Source organism: Salarias fasciatus, chromosome 12, assembly GCF_902148845.1.
Source record: "Salarias fasciatus chromosome 12, fSalaFa1.1, whole genome shotgun sequence".
NCBI lineage: Eukaryota > Metazoa > Chordata > Actinopteri > Blenniiformes > Blenniidae > Salarias > Salarias fasciatus.
The window spans coordinates 13,035,934-13,052,726 of record NC_043756.1 but is presented as its reverse complement, the minus strand read 5'-3'; the positions used below and the strand labels follow the sequence as shown (position 1 = coordinate 13,052,726).

Here is a 16,793-nt window from a genome sequence, read left to right as displayed (position 1 = left end):
TCAGCAGCAGGACACACTTCTTTTTTTAAAGAGACATATTTCCCCCCCAGAAAGCTCCTGGCTGCACAGCAGCAGCTTTTTCACGTCTGATCAGTAGTTTGACAGCCACTTATGTTTAAATATCATTTGTACATTTGAGTTTTTCAAACAACACACAAATGCAACATCTTCTAACCCATCAACTCTCTGGATTGATATATTCTGTGAAAGTGTTGATTATGAATAATGAGAGCATGAATACACATCAATAAATGTGTTAGTAATTTTATTTCAATGTATGAAGATGAATGCACACACTGGGTATTTGGCTTAAGGTGTGAGGTGACTGTGTGGTTGTTAAAATTGTTCTGCTGATGCTTTGGGTGGCTTCACTACTGCAGGGTGAGTTTGCAGATCCACACCATCCCACCTGGGACCCAGCTTCACTGCTGGGCCATTGACTCACAGACCACTAAGACTACATGGTTAGTCATATAACTCTAAAAACATGAGCTATGATCTCTGATTTTTAATGTTGCTCAAAAGAAGAAATTTCTAAATGTGCAGTGGTTGCAGACCGAGCTGCAAATAAAAGCTCTCCCACCGAAAATAAAGAACTTCGAGAGTGTGCACAGTGGGAGCGTGCTTTGAGTGATGATACAGCATTCACACAAAAACTAAATGAGCCGTCTGTGCTGATCTAAAGGGATGTCTGCTCTGACAAGAGGACCAGCCCTGAAGAGCGTGTACAGCACCTATCGATTACTGAACCTGAGGGTGAGTGAGTTTACTCTGCATACCTTAAAGGAGAAAAGAGGATTGTGTTTGCACTTTTCCTCAAAGATATACGATGTTAAGGGATAGACAAATTGGTGCAATCTTTCTCAATATGCCTGGCCAATATCAGAACTGTTTTTAATCTTACTCTTTGTTAATTGATATGGGAAATGTGGATTGATAGAGGGCAGGTGGGGTCTGTCTTTGTGTGAGTGTGTATTTTTACTTTTACTGGGTTTTAACATGCAAAGCAATTTGAGCTACATGTATGAATATTTCTCTGTAAATAAAAAAACATCTGATTTTGATTTGATCAGATATATCTGCTGTTTGATATGGCACTACATGTTGTCCGCTCAGTGGCCCGGAGCTGTACAAAATACATCTCACATGTATTTTGCACCATACCTCACATGTTACTGGTAGTGAAGGTCATACAAGATAGAAATAATATACGTCACATCCCCCCTGCACAGCTTCATGTTTTATGGATGAGTTAAATCCTGAAAGTAAACAGAATTCAGCTGCAATTGTCTGAGGATCGCAGGTTCAATGTTCTTTCTTTTAAGCCAGTCAAAGATACATTCAGAAGACAACATGCTAATACCTTCTTCCAAGTGTGTGAGGCTATATCTGCAGATGACTTGAAATAAACAAATCATTAAAACAGAAAAATCAGGCCAAAGATTTTTGTGTATTCCTCAAGTTTAACTAAAGCAACATTTTTTAATAAGAATTTCAAATCACAAAATGCCCAGTCAGTCGATGAAAAAGTGAAATTGTAAATCTTGAATACTCCCATGGCAATATTAACATGCACGATTAAAATGAATGGGTTAAATCATCATTCTTTTTTTGTCAGAAACCTAACTGTTCAGCTGTCCAAATGCCATTGATAGAAAGGAGATCCTCCTGCCTTGTAGTGACCTTGCCCTTGACAACATGGATGGAGACACTGATGGAGAGTGCTATTTTGTGAGCATGCGGGGCTCTGCATCTCCTACTGCACAGATACTGAGGGTGGGAGAGTTTTACTTTTTTTCACTGTGGTATTTAGACCTTAATTTGATTGCAGACAGACAGTCTTAGATAAAACCAAATGGCAAGACTTAAATGAAAGCACACAGAATGCAGATTTTAGGGAACAAGAGAATGCATTGCTAAAAGGGCGACACAGCTGGGGGGTGAGCAATGGAAGTGGGTGAGAAAAGAGGAAGTCACCTTGGGAGGGACACTAGAAAAATGGCTGTCCTGGCAGTCTCGGAGATGACTCAGCTGTAACACAATTAGGATACAGGATTGTGTTTACTTGCGTTAGACCTATATGCTTGTGTATGTGCATGCATGTCCATGCAGTTGTGGCTGAATGCCAACGTGGATAAAATGCTGATTTCTTAAAGAGCCGTTGCAAAAGGTCAAACTGAATGCACTGAGGCAGTGTAGTGGTGGAAATGTTTTTATATACACTGAATAGGGCCTGATTCTGCCTAAACGTGATGCTAGCAAACAGTTGATGATTGTGATCAATGTCATCATCCGAGTTTCTAGAAAAACTCCCAAACTTGGCTCCTTCGCAGCACCATCTGCTGGTCAATGAGCAGATCAGAGGCGTAGTTCTCGCTTTCCGCCACGTGGGGCAGCAGAGCCCGGGCAGCGCAGGGAGGCGCTCATGTGTACTTCCGGTGCTGTTCGCTGGAAGAGGAGGGATTTTGAAAACACCATCACAAATTTCTTCTGCCAAACAGCACTGTAATATTTACTAAAATGGACCAAGCACTGTCTGTATTTGACAGATGGACACAGGAAAACAACGACGTGGTAAAGAAATATCAAGTAAGTGACATCAGACAGTAAAACGCAAAAAGGCTTGGAAAGGATTCAAAGTAATAGAGTCGGGTGCGAAACTTCCAAATCTTCACAGGTTTATAGTTCCTTCAAACAGGAGTAGAAACAAGAAGCAGGAGATGAAGCGTTTTTTTTCCCCATTCCTGTGACATATCAGTTCATTTTGAACTTGAAAACAACAAAACCTAAGACGACGTTATAGTTTCAATATTTCTTTACTTTGTTTCTTTCTGTTATTTTTTAACCAGGTCCTACTCTTATATCTACTGTTGGATCATGTAATCCTCAACTGTGAATCGTGTGAAGTGTTATGTGCGCCAGCACAAAAAATGTCAAATCACAGCCAGTGGTGCCAGCTGTGCCTGACCACATGTGACAAACAATGATTGAAAACAAGTCAATCAAAAATTTCTGATCCTTGTAATTTAGAATTTCGTCACTGTATTTCAGTAATGGTTATCTTGTTTCTCTGTGAATATTTTTTGGGAGTAGCAATGAAAACTAACATTATTCTGACATAGCACAAGGAAAACATAAATAGCTGATTACTTGAAGTGATCAAACAGTCTCTTACATATTTTCCACTTCATGTTAACAGTTTGCTTTTTTTTTTGTTTGTTTGTCTGTCTTTTCCCTCAGCTGCAAAATGGAGAACAAGATGTCTCACACCAAAGCCACAACCAGACCCAACACCTTAAATGGTGTTTATCTGAGTTTCACAAACTTCTGAGGAAAGTTCAAGGTGCTCAATTTCTTTCGTTCTATCAAAGTCAGTCTTCTCAAAAGTCATAAGGGTCCGTGCATGAACGGACCCATAAGGCTCATACCTTTTTTCACTTTGTATCCTTTCCCTGCAGGCATCCCTCCTCAAGTGGAGCACACACAGCTGGAACTGGCAGTGGTGTTCAATGCTTGTGTATGCTCAGTTGCACAATCTCATTTCTCAGAAGCTGAACGGCTCCTCTCACAAGCCATGGATAGAGGTGAGTCTTTATATGTAAAAATGTCAGCTCCTGCCATGAAGCTGATGCAGACAAAAATGCTACAAATACTGTTTCTACTCTGACCTCTCCAGTTTACTTTTCTGCTTTACAGTTTTAAACATAACAGGAGATGGTGGTGATGCCTCAGATGTCTGTGTGCGTTGGAAAGCAGTCTTCAAATCTGCGGGAAATCCAACTTTGAAGCCCTGTGTACCTTACCTTTTCTGTCTCCAGTGGGCATTGTGGCTGGCCACCTGCCAGCTGAAAGTTATACAGGACATTCAGGTAGGATTATGTTTTTAACACATGCATGTGTGGTTCAAGGAAGTTCTGCATCATGTTTCTGATGCATACAGTGTGTAGGTTTATGTTAAAACTAATAGCGTTAAACATTTTCTGGTATTTTTTTTTTAATCTCATGATCACACCAATCACAGTCAACAATATGAATGACACAGAATTAGATAGAATATAAAATGTTAGTTTTTTCAGTAGTTTTTATCTGTTTTTCAGCAGATTTAAAATGCTGTTGTATGCCGGTACACTGCAGGTCAGCTGTTTCAAGTATCTTGCTACAACTCCTCTGTGAATTGAGTGTTTTTTTTTTTCTTTTCCTGCAGTACCCAGCCTCTGTGAGGCATAAATCAAGGCTTGTTAGGGCCAGACAATCTGCATATTTGTTTTGTGTTTCCTTATTTTTTCTTGAAAAATGAAACTTTATTGTACTAATGCTGTGTTCTTCTCTCTGCTACAGTCAGAGATATCATCTCTGTGTGAGATGCTTTGTGGTGAAGTCTGGGATGACAGGGGAATAACAACAAAGGGAAAGCTCTCATCTATTCCAATGCTGATCATGGACCCAAGAAGGCTTTTTGAATTACTGCAGATCTGCACTTCCATTGTGCAAGGTCAGCAAAATTGACAGTTTTTAAGGCCACAGAAAAAACTGTCTAAAAGTACAGGAAGGGTAAAAAAAGCATGTGGGTAGGGTTGTTATGTTTATCTTGTTTTAAGGGATTTGCATTGTTCATTTGAAATGTTACTATTTTTTTCTCTACACTGAAAATGAAAATGCACGTATATGACCTTGTGCCCTTCATGCCTGGTGTTAGGAGCTGAAAGACTGAGTGATGGGCAGAGTTCAGAAGCGCTGTCGAGTCTCCAGACAGCCTCTACGATGCCAGCTCCCAGAGCTCTTGTGGCATTAACGCACCTCCTGTCAGGCTTCTGCCTGGTCCATATGGTACACTAATGCAACTAATTATACAAACAAAGCAATGTAACTTGTTTGAACATTTGCATATCGAAACAGTGAACTGTTTCCACGTCTTTCCAGAGTCGCCCTCAGATGGCACTGCAGTGTTACCGAAAAGCTCTGGAGACAGACTCCCGTTGTGTTTGTGCACTTTACCAGAGCATGCTCATCTACAGACAGCAGGGAAACACACAGGCTGAGATACAAGCTCTTCGATTACTGCACAAAGTGAGTAACACACACCGCCAATCAATATATGAATATGAAATAGATATGTATTTGTCCATAGTTTGCAGGGTTTGGCTCCAAAAACTCCCCAAAGCCTTGAATAGGATAAAGCAGCATAGAAGATGAATGGATAGAAACAGTTTTATACTCAAAACACTGAACTAGCACTATCTACACTAACAATATTATTCAAATGTTGACCAAAAATATTTTAAATGAATTTAAAGCTACACAACAGGCCTGTAGTGAATGAAAATCCTGCTGTGATAGTGAAGTGAATGAGGGTGCACATTGTCATGTGTGTCATCATAAAAGTGTACACACAGTGTGATTGTCAGTTGAACTGCCAGATGGATGGGTGGAGAAGTTATTTTAGATCACACCCAGCTATTCATCGGACTGTAGGTTTGCAAAATGAAACATGAAACCTCTCTTGTCCCACAGACTCTGACGGTGGCCGGTGCCACGCAGCCCGCACTGGCTGATATCAATCCCCTCTCCTCATCCTTATTCCTCAGCAGCCAGTCACTGACCACCTTGCTTTCAGTGCCATCTGCCCTCAGCGTCCTTCATAGTATGGCTCTCAAGTGTGTGCTCCATGGAAGGTGAGCAGACCAGCATGGCCTCACTCACTCTGACATCTGGCTTCTGTTCAAAAGCAGAAAAAGTAGCTGGCGGTGAGGATAGTACACCTGTGGTGTTTGCTGCGGGTGATTAATGAGTGTTGTTGCTGTTTCTGCAGAGTGTCAGAGGGTGTTGAACATTATCTGGACCTGCTGGCTGCTTTTCATTCAGATGATCATAATAGAGTAAGATTGAAGACAACGGATTTGAAGTATTTACTTGAATCTTGGTTGTTTTAATTAGTCTATACATTTGGGAAAAGCCTTGCTTTATATTTGAACTGACATGTATTTGTGACAATCGCTCTCTTAGATGCTTGCTGAGGCCCACACTCTACCCAAATTACCTGACCTTTACCTGGAAGCTGGTGCTGCCTTGCTCATTGACCAGCGGCCTGCAGATTGTATGGCGCTCTGCAATGAAGTCATCAGCATGACAATGGAGCTGCTGCCAGAAAATGTGGTGCTGGAGGAGCCTGAGGAGAAAAATGAGCCTGAGACGGGAGCCTTGAGCGACGATAAAGTGGCCACACTGCTCTGGACTGCAGCTGCTTACTTCCTCCAGGGTCACTGCCACACTCACCTGAAGGACTGGAAACAAGCTGTGACTCACTACACAAGGTCCCCAAAATGATGTCTGTTTATGTCAGCATTTCCTGAGACTATAAACCAAATGTTGAAGACTTATTCTCCTTTCCAGATGTATCAACCTGCTGGTCAAAGTGTGTGTTAAACAGAAAGGTGCAGAAATGTATTAATTTATTCCTAATTCAATTATGTTCTAAAAATGTTTCTTTTGTTATCACTTCCAAGTTTGTCATACTTTGTCTGTTGAACATTTTCCAGGTTCCCAGCCGCAAATCCCCACTGCAGATATCACTGGGAACTTTGGAACAAATCTATATACTCTTCAGAGGCTAAAGGGGCTTTCTCTGGCTGGCCGAGGCGTCAGCTTCACTCAGATGGACAAGCTGAAAGAAGCACTGAGGGACCTCCAGCTCAGCCTGCATACCTTTCCAGGTATATTACACACTAAATTATTGACAAAATAAGAATAGCAGAGCACAGACAGCAATTGTATGTATGTACAGTGTGACCCAGTCATTGTTAGGATTGAGTTATATTTAAGCAAATCAACATTTAGAACTTTGTTTTGTATCAGCAAGGCCAGAAATACATATTTTGCTCAGTTATTACATGCTGATTTGTTGAGTTTATAATTGTTTTGTTTTTTTTGATTGACATTAACTTGTCTTATGTTTTTTCAATCTATTTAATGTGAACCAACATCACAATTCTGAACTTTCCTGCATCTTTACACATCCCTCTGTATAAACGTAGGGGTTTAGATGAATACGCCGCAGGACTCCAGTGAATCTATTCTTGGTTTGCATGGTCCTTCTGCCGAAACACGTCTTTTTACTGTCCATGCTGTGTCAGACTGTGTGGGATCCGGGCTGTGGTGTGGCGAGGTGCTGTGGCGACTCAGCAGGAGACAGGAGGCGGCAGCTTGTTGGAAAAAGACCTGGAGCATCAGACCTCAGTCCTTAGACGAGTAGGTGAAAACACTTATTGCTCTATTCACTGTGTTTGAGGCATGGGATTACTTGTATGCTCCTTGTTTGATATGCTGGAACTTAAATATAAAACTGCAGATGTGAATCTGCTCAGATCTTGTGACACACAGGGTTGTAGAATTTTAATCTACATGTAATTTTCAAATAAGGCTAAGAACACATTTAATTTTTCAATGTTGTGTGTGGAATGAATAGGCCTGCAGCCACAACTCCACAAATAAAGCAAGTTATGCTGAATTTAATGGCCTCATAACAGGGACGATCACGCAAAGGTTGCTCAGCCGGTTATTGATTGCAAAGTGGATTTTATATTCATTCTGACCATTAACAACCAGCAGCCTGGATTCAACTTCTGTGTATTGATTCAGGATAGGAGGTTTTCCGAGGACAATTTTCCCAAACAAATCATGTCCAAGCATATATTATTTGAATATTTAATTTCTTCAGAAATAAAACATTTAGTGTGGTGTGATCTGACCTTTCTCATTATACGTCTGTGTTTTTGTGCTGCAGTCGTGTTCCCGTGTACCTGCATGAACTTCAGATTGGTGCTTCACTGGATTCCTCAGAACTACGGCACAGAATACAGGAACTCGGTCTTGCATAGTCACCCCAGGACAAAAGAAGAATTGCCCTGCCACTTAATGGAGGGGATCAACTTTCTCCGGCCTGTGGATTGAAACTCATGCCTGCAACGACTGGAGATCCAGAGACAGTGGAATAAAAATCTTTTGTACAGTGTGTCAAAAAAATAAAATGGAAACAGTTTGATTTTTATTCAACATACATACATTACTAAGTTTAGATCTGGACAAACTTCTAAGGAAACAGTGGTTGTGGCTTGGACAAAGTCTTGTTGCTGCTTTTTTATTGTCCTCATGTATAGCTTTGCTAATTGTTTCTCCAAAATAAATTGGAAAAATGTTAAAGTAGTATTATTGTCTAAACTTTAAGCAGGAGACCAACAACATGTACGAGTCTTTAATATCAACGCGGTAAACGCTGGTTGGGTGATGGGTTATTGTGTCAAACCAATGAATGAACGAATGATAAAATAGGTCCCGCTCACTCCTTTCTGATTGGCTGAGCTTCCACGATCTCCGCAGTGATGACAAGTTCCGCGGACTGTGATTGGTTGTCAAGCTTGTCAGACACCCAGCAGCCAATCAGAGGGCGGGATGCGTCTGGCTCACGGTATAACTCCTAAGGAAACAGGGAAACAGCTACTCATTGGTGTGAAATCTCAGAGAAGGTTGAATAACGAGAACCGGTCGAGCTTCTTGAAACTCTTAGCTAGAATTTATTTATTAACGCTAATCCAGGTGGACGACCATGGCTTCGGGAGGGGAGTAAGTACAATCAAATCTGTTATGATTATAATATCTTTTTGGAATGATGCCTATTATAAAAAACGTTTTAAACGCCTTATGATAGTTTATTAAAGTTAGCCCGAATGCTATTTATCGAGTGTGCTAGCGGTGGAGCTAATGGGGTCAGTTACTTCAGCCTCCGCACTTTTGTCTGTTGATTGGATAACGTTACCGTTAAACTCATCCGAAATGCCCTCTTTTGTCGCGATGAATCGTTTACCGGTCGTAGATATGGTGTCATCAACGCGGGCTCTGTTGGCCGGTTGACTGCACACAGTTAGCCAGCTGTGGGACTTGACAAAGCGCAGTCATTGCTGTCGTGTTTGCATGCTAACGTTAGCTTAGCATCCGTCTCAAGGCCAGAGCCGTCCACCATCACACCGACAAATTGGCCTAGTCGCCGGCTAACCGCCGGTTATCGGACTCAATTAATACACGCAGCTATATTAGATATGTTAACTTGATGGTACACAAGTTTAAGGGATAAAAATAAAACGGGAGTGAGACCATTTTCATCTAAATCGCTGGCTTCATGGCTAGCTTTCCCCTGTGTAGCAAAGCTAGCAGGCTAATTGGTCGGCTACTCATTCTAAACGACAGTCAATCTGCTTGGCTTCGTCTGATAGCTCATCGGTACTAAAATAATGCATCCCGTACACGTACATCTACATTGACAGCGATTGTGTGAAATGCCCTTGACATGCTGCTGTCATTTTAGTGCCGTTAATGTAAATGGAGACCTAGCTAACGCTCAAAGTTTTTTTTCTAATTCTTTTGCTGTGTCATCTGGGCTCGCTGGCTTGCCAGTCAGTTAGCTGAAAGGCTAGCCGTAGCATGACACCAACATGAAAGGGAATTTACCTAAACGGCACAGACTTTTCTGGAACCATGTTTCGGACATTTTCCTAATTCATTGTATTTTGACGTAACATAGGATTGTTAAAATCATGCCGTCAATTACGGAATGTCGATGTAAGCCACTACAAACCTGTGTTCAGTTAGTGGTGCAACGTTACAGCCGTAAATGCGCATTTCATCCGGTCTTTTTGTTCGTGCTATAAATAAAATATAACTGAATTGCTACAACCCGGTATCGATTGTATTAACCACTAATGCATGAGACGGATTCCAGCGCGTATTTCCAAACAGAAACGAGACGCTTGCTAACAGACATCAGAAACAATAACGACAAATGCTTCCTATAGAAGTCAATAACAATAGTGCCTGGTCTCATACTCGGTACAAAGGGGTTTCAGTATTTGAGGTACATCGTGTTTTTTAAATTTTTTTGTGTGTGTGGTCAAACTGGGTAAATTATCATATAGACTCCTTGATTAAAAGATTAATTAAAATACCGTGGATCTCTTAAAGGTATCCTTCAAGCAGCATTAAAATCAACCAGGAAACATAACTACAAAGTTCTGACAACATTGAAGTCACTTTAGAACACTTTTTATTGATTTATTAGGTTTCACACACCAAACATTTAACTAATAATGACAATCCCAACACACACTTGATAATTAAAAAAAAAAAATTATATTCCCTGAGGTATGCCAGTCATCAACTGAATTGATCATTTATCAGTAGGTCAGAAACAGCCTTTAAAGCTGAGACACAAAAGAAACTTAAATCTGCTGGATTGAAGCAGATTGCAGTACAGCAACAGATGAAACCATGTGATACTGGAATCATTTGGTTTTTCATTCAGTTCACCAGCGATGCTTTCATTATGTAAATTTATGGAATGAGCTGTGTAAACCCTTGAGGCGACACATGAAGAACTGTTGTTTGACCATGCCTTGTTTCTCACCGTAGATCCAAAAATGATGACCTAGCCACTGCAATTCTGAAACAGAAGAACAGACCCAACAGACTGATCGTTGATGAATCCATCAATGAAGACAACAGTGTGGTCTCGCTCTCTCAGGTAAATATTTGCATATTGACAATTGTTATCTGAGTTGCACATTTGAGACTCTGTAATTGTGTTAGAGATCACTGTGAGATTACCTGGATAACTTTGTTAAATGTGCCTCCAGACCAAGATGGATGAGCTGCAGCTCTTCCGTGGAGACACCGTGCTGATGAAAGGAAAAAAGAGGCGGGAAACTGTCTGCATCGTGCTGTCTGATGACACCTGTTCTGACGAAAAGGTTCGCATGAACAGGGTGGTCCGTAACAACCTGAGGGTCCGCCTCGGCGATGTAATCAGGTAAGGAGACACACTCATCTGTCAGGTAAATTTTTCACAGCTTGTGGGGTAATGAGAATTATATTTTCCATGTCTCCCTCAGCATTCAGCCATGTCCTGATGTGAAGTACGGAAAGAGGATTCATGTCCTCCCAATTGATGACACAGTAGAGGGAATCACTGGCAACCTGTTCGAGGTTTACCTGAAGCCATATTTCTTGGAGGCTTACAGGCCAATCCGCAAAGGTGAGTTCACAGTTGAGATGTTTCACAAAGTTTTTTTTTATTGTTGTTGTTGCTGCATGTCACCTCATAGATCTGTTGAGCTAATGTCTATTTTCTTTCACATTGTGAAGGTGACATTTTCTTGGTCAGAGGGGGCATGCGTGCTGTCGAATTCAAGGTGGTTGAGACCGATCCCTCCCCCTACTGCATCGTTGCTCCTGACACAGTCATCCACTGCGAGGGCGAGCCGATCAGGAGAGAGGTGGGTTGTCCTCGCATACTGGACATGAGTACAGGTTTACTTGAATTGATCATTTTATTTCGTGTGCACTTTACATTAAAAAAATCTGAAAGTGCTGCAGCATGCCAATAAATCAAACTGACTTAGTGTATTGAAAAGTGAACCTATTGTGTTTAAACGAACAGGATGAGGAAGAATCCTTGAATGAGGTGGGCTATGATGACATTGGGGGAGTGAGGAAGCAGTTGGCTCAGATCAAGGAGATGGTGGAGCTGCCCCTCAGACACCCTGCACTGTTTAAGGCCATAGGAGTCAAGGTGAGCTACTTTCATATGAATTGGTATACTTTTTTGCGTTAAAAAAATCCCTTTGGCAAAAGTCTTGTCAAGTATAGGCTGTGGCTCAATTTCAGTAACTCATCTCTCATGACAAATTGACTTAATTAAATTTATTTTCCTCTTCCAGCCTCCACGTGGAATTCTGCTATATGGACCTCCTGGAACTGGAAAAACCTTGATTGCCAGGGCCGTGGCTAATGAAACAGGAGCCTTTTTCTTCCTCATCAATGGTGTGAACACACTCAGTCACGCTGAAGTTTGGGCAGTTTGAGGAACATAGTGCTGTTTTTGTGGTCACATTGCCTCATTGTTGCAGTTTATGTTTCAGACGTGGTAGTTTCTTGGATGTATTCAGATGGATAATGTTTGGCCGTTTGTTTCCAGGTCCTGAGATCATGAGCAAACTGGCAGGAGAGAGTGAGAGTAACCTGAGAAAGGCCTTTGAGGAGGCTGAGAAGAATGCTCCTGCCATCATCTTCATCGATGAACTTGACGCAATTGCTCCAAAGAGAGAGAAGGTGAGTGGATAGATGTAAACATATTTTGAATTATTTAAGTGCAAGTACTTTTTTCACTAGTTTGAACTTAATTTTGTACAGTAAGCCTTCATTTGGTGTGTGTGACAGACAGTGACGATGTGCGTTGTCTTGTTTTTAGACTCACGGAGAAGTGGAGAGGCGCATTGTTTCTCAGCTGCTGACTCTCATGGACGGTTTGAAACAGAGAGCTCACGTCATCGTCATGGCTGCCACCAACAGACCCAACAGCATCGACCCAGCTCTCAGGAGATTCGGTGAGTTGAGATTCACCCTTGTACTTCAGTTCATCCTCTGCTTGAGATATTCAGACTAGTTCGTTTTAGTGGTATAAATGTAGCCCAGTTCTTTTTAATTCCCTTTTTCGTGTTCTGATGTTTAACATATAGCTTTCCCCCAGCAAAATAATAAATCTTAAACGGGGGAAAAAAAACACCAATAGCTTTACTTTGTTCCTACTTGTTGGTGTGTATTTAGTTGACTCTGCAGTTTAGCAGTGGGTGAGTCGCCTGCAACGTGGCAGTGTGTCTGCATCTTGTGATTTATTGTTGGACAGCTCTATCCAAGACATGTAAAGATCACTCCATGGTTTAGATTTTCTAATATTTACATGCCATGAGAGAAGAGGGACTGAGCACCTCGGTGCCCTGAGGTGTGTCTGGTATGTGCCATCATTGTTCTCATTGTGTTTCACTGGAACTAACACGCGTTTGACTTTCCACCACCCCCAGGGCGCTTTGATCGGGAAGTGGACATTGGAATTCCTGATGCCACTGGCAGGTTGGAGATCCTTCAGATTCACACCAAGAACATGAAACTGGCTGACGACGTCGACTTGGAACAGGTTTGTTTACATGGGTTGTGAGATTCGGGGAATACCGCCCTCGGAGAGCAAAGGTTGTTTGTTATTGCGGTTACAAAGTGAAAGAGAAAATAAAGGCAGCAGTAGAAGACGATTTTCACAGAGTAAAAACTAACAGTTCCTCTTTAAAGAAGAATGACTGAACAGTGTAAAGGTGCATCATGTTAACATTTCAGCTTGTGACAACTCCTAGGAATAGTACTGGCCAATAATTGTTTTTAAGAGCCTTTTAAATTGATTTGTTGTTGTAATAGGTTCTGCTAATTTTATATATTTAAAAGGAATTGTGCTCATCAATGAATGGAGAACTCTGTAAATGAGCCACAGATTTTCCAAACAAGTTATTATATAATTCAGTGTACCTCTTTTGTAGAATTGGAGTCGTTTATAAATTAACAGTAAAAAGTACAGATCATGTACAGAAACTCCAAAAATATTAATCATCATGCTTCAGACTAAATGGGACAAAATGTATGTTTCAACACAATGTGTTAATCACATCAACTGTGAAAAAGTCAATCCCAAATAGATACAGCACAATCGTTAAGCAACTCTGCTACATTTAGACTGATGTCCATCTAGACTCTGGACTGCATGTTGAAAAATCCACATTTTGTTTTAACTTGAGTCCTCTACGTGTCATTGCAGGTCGCTAACGAGACCCATGGACATGTGGGTGCAGATCTGGCTGCGCTCTGCTCTGAGGCGGCCCTGCAGGCCATCAGGAAGAAGATGGACCTGATCGACCTGGAGGATGAGACCATCGACGCCGAAGTCATGAACTCGCTGGCTGTCACTATGGACGACTTCAAGGTAAGACTTCATCTGGTGTTAATATAGGATGAGAGGAACCAGTGGTCTTCAGAGTCATTAATCCTGAACATTGGCTTTCAGTGGGCTTTGAGCCAGAGCAACCCATCAGCACTGAGGGAAACGGTTGTTGAGGTTCCCAACATCACCTGGGAGGACATCGGAGGTCTGGACGACGTGAAGAGGGAGCTGCAGGAGTTGGTGCAGGTATGACCTTTACTCAGCCACGAGAACATTTGTGAAAAAGGGAATTATACACAGAATTCAATCTCTAATTCTGTTTTATTCTTTTCTACTTCAGTATCCAGTGGAGCACCCAGACAAATTCCTGAAGTTTGGCATGACCCCATCCAAGGGTGTGCTTTTCTATGGTCCACCCGGTTGTGGTAAGACTCTGCTGGCCAAAGCTATCGCCAACGAATGCCAGGCGAACTTCATTTCCATCAAAGGACCTGAGCTGCTCACCATGTGGTTTGGAGAGTCTGAGGCCAACGTCAGAGAGATCTTCGACAAGGTCAGACTTGGATTTAACGTATATTGTGCAGTAGAGTCACAGCTTTTAGATTTCTTCTACTGTACAAGCCTGAGGTCTGCATCGATTTTGTTTAAGATAAGTTTATGTAATCATGATTTTGTTTTCAGGCCCGTCAAGCAGCTCCATGCGTTCTCTTCTTTGATGAGCTGGACTCCATAGCCAAGGCCCGTGGCGGGAATGTGGGAGATGGCGGCGGAGCTGCCGACCGCGTCATCAACCAGATTCTGACCGAGATGGACGGCATGTCGAGCAAGAAGAACGTCTTCATCATTGGAGCAACGAACAGACCAGACATCATTGACCCTGCCATCCTGAGACCCGGGCGTCTGGACCAGCTCATCTACATCCCCCTGCCCGACGAGAAGAGCAGGATCAGCATCCTGAAGGCAAACCTGCGCAAGAGTCCCATCAGCAAGGTGATCATCGTTGATACACAGACCGGAGGTGTCAGACAGGCCTATTAGAAATAATGGGCCCACAATGGCCTCCAAGTAATGTTACGAAGAGAAATATTAAGTTGTTTTGAACAAGAATTGTAAAGTATGTTTTTTTTTTTTTTTTTTTTTTATTATTGATTACTTAACTATTCTGACCAACGTTTGATCAGAACGTGCTCTGTATGGCTCCTCAGTGCTTTTGATAGTTATTCTTTTTGTTTCATTGTACTGAAGTAACAAGTAATCAGAGGTATAAATGGTGCATAGATGTCTTTTAGGTGTTACAGCTATAGATTCCTTTAAGTTTCATGCAGTTTGTGAACAGTTCAGTTCCAAATATTTTCTTTGCTTCAAAATACCTTGTTGGATTTGCAACTTGAATTTACAAAATATTAATTCTGTTAGGTAATTGGGGGAAACGAAGCTCAGTCAATTTCAACCTGTTTTGCTTTGGTTTGACAGGATGTGGACTTGGACTTCCTGGCTAAAATGACCAATGGCTTCTCTGGAGCCGATCTGACGGAGATCTGCCAGCGGGCGTGCAAACTGGCCATCAGAGAGAGCATCGAGAACGAGATCCGCAGGGAGAGGGAGAGGCAGACCAACCCTTCAGCCATGGTCGGCACTTTTCCTGTCATGTTCACTTTTCTACATCTGCATGAACATTAGAGCAGCACAATAAGAATATATTTATATGAATTGGGCCAAATTATCCAGAGTACATACATTTCTGTCCGGATCAGCCCTAATGAGCATCAGCACAATCGTGATCTGCTTCTGTGTTGGATCCTTTTGTTTTTGTTTTGGTTTTTTTTTATTATTTTTTAATTCTTTCCCCCTGTTTTGGTTCCCAGGAGGTGGAAGAGGATGATCCCGTGCCAGAGATCCGGAAGGACCACTTCGAGGAGGCAATGCGGTTTGCTCGTCGCTCCGTCAGTGATAATGACATCCGCAAATACGAAATGTTTGCTCAGACGCTGCAGCAGAGCCGTGGCTTCGGCAGCTTCAGGTACTTTTCCTTCACATTCTTAATCTTCCTTTCTGATAATTCAGGAACGACAGTGCAAGGTCGATTTATCTCCTTGCCCTGCTGTGATTATGAGAGGTTATGATTTACCATTTGATAAGCAGATCGCTCAGTTTCAGACAGATTATATAATCTGTGTTAAAGTCTCAGTTGAAGCTTTAATGTGTCAGTCAAAGTTTCTTTGCTCAACTCAGAAAATTGTCAGTCCTTACTACGTCAGTGCGTTGAATGGAAATAGTTTGCCACAGGCGGAGACGACTGGACAGGTGATAACCTTGTTCCGTGTCTTTCAGGTTTCCCTCCAGTGCTACAGGCGGCAGCGGGCCAAGCCACGGCTCAGGCGGGACTGGCAGCGGCCCAGTCTTCAACGAAGACAACGACGATGACCTTTATGGATAAACATACACTGCCCCGCGGTGGTCAGTTCCGGGATCACACCTGTACAAATTCTCACCAGATTCCACATTTTTAGGACTTTGTGCTTCTTTCATGTGTTCCTCTTTTTGTATGATTTCCCTCGGAGAAAGCATGTAGCCGCTTGGTTTGCCCTGGCTTTGATGTGGGTGGGGTATTGGGATGTTGGAAATGGAAGGTGAGTGACTGATGCCGATTTGTTTTTCTTTTTTCTTTTTTTTTTCTTTCTTCCCAGTGGGATGAGGGGGGCGGGGTGGGGGGGTTGGCGTTTTATTGAGTGGCCTCATTCTCCGTATATCACAACCAACATGAATGGCGATAGTGATGGGATTATATGCTAGACTCGGAAAGAAAAGACAAAAACATATTGCTAATGACTTCCTTTTTTTTTTGTTTTTTAAAAAAATAAACAGTAGCATATAATGTATTACAAATTTGTCAAGGTTATGTTGTTGAAAATAAAATCTCACGAAATTGAATGGTTTGATATATTTATTAAAACAGTGCACATCTCATCAGGTTACAGGAGCCTTCAAG

General features: G+C 41.9%; 2 protein-coding genes across 2 annotated transcripts; both read left to right on the top strand.

The window, feature by feature from the left end:
* The first annotated feature begins 2,454 nt into the window (after positions 1-2,454).
* fancg (FA complementation group G) lies at positions 2,455-8,182 on the top strand. The gene is made up of 14 exons (XM_030105100.1): positions 2,455-2,589; positions 3,241-3,343; positions 3,459-3,584; positions 3,697-3,869; positions 4,339-4,492; positions 4,697-4,827; positions 4,921-5,067; positions 5,512-5,672; positions 5,810-5,876; positions 6,004-6,311; positions 6,391-6,431; positions 6,537-6,710; positions 7,131-7,245; positions 7,781-8,182. Exons 1-14 carry the CDS (start codon positions 2,521-2,523, stop codon positions 7,872-7,874), a joined length of 1,863 nt encoding a protein of 620 aa, XP_029960960.1. The 5' UTR covers positions 2,455-2,520; the 3' UTR covers positions 7,875-8,182.
* A 298-nt stretch (positions 8,183-8,480) lies between these two features.
* vcp (valosin containing protein) lies at positions 8,481-16,751 on the top strand. Its single transcript, XM_030105097.1, has 17 exons — positions 8,481-8,616; positions 10,456-10,567; positions 10,680-10,852; positions 10,935-11,077; positions 11,188-11,318; positions 11,483-11,614; positions 11,763-11,865; positions 12,020-12,153; positions 12,293-12,428; positions 12,903-13,015; positions 13,682-13,846; positions 13,928-14,050; positions 14,145-14,357; positions 14,486-14,794; positions 15,278-15,433; positions 15,670-15,824; positions 16,136-16,751. Exons 1-17 carry the CDS (start codon positions 8,600-8,602, stop codon positions 16,239-16,241), a joined length of 2,421 nt encoding a protein of 806 aa, XP_029960957.1. The 5' UTR covers positions 8,481-8,599; the 3' UTR covers positions 16,242-16,751.
* Positions 16,752-16,793: the final 42 nt, after the last annotated feature.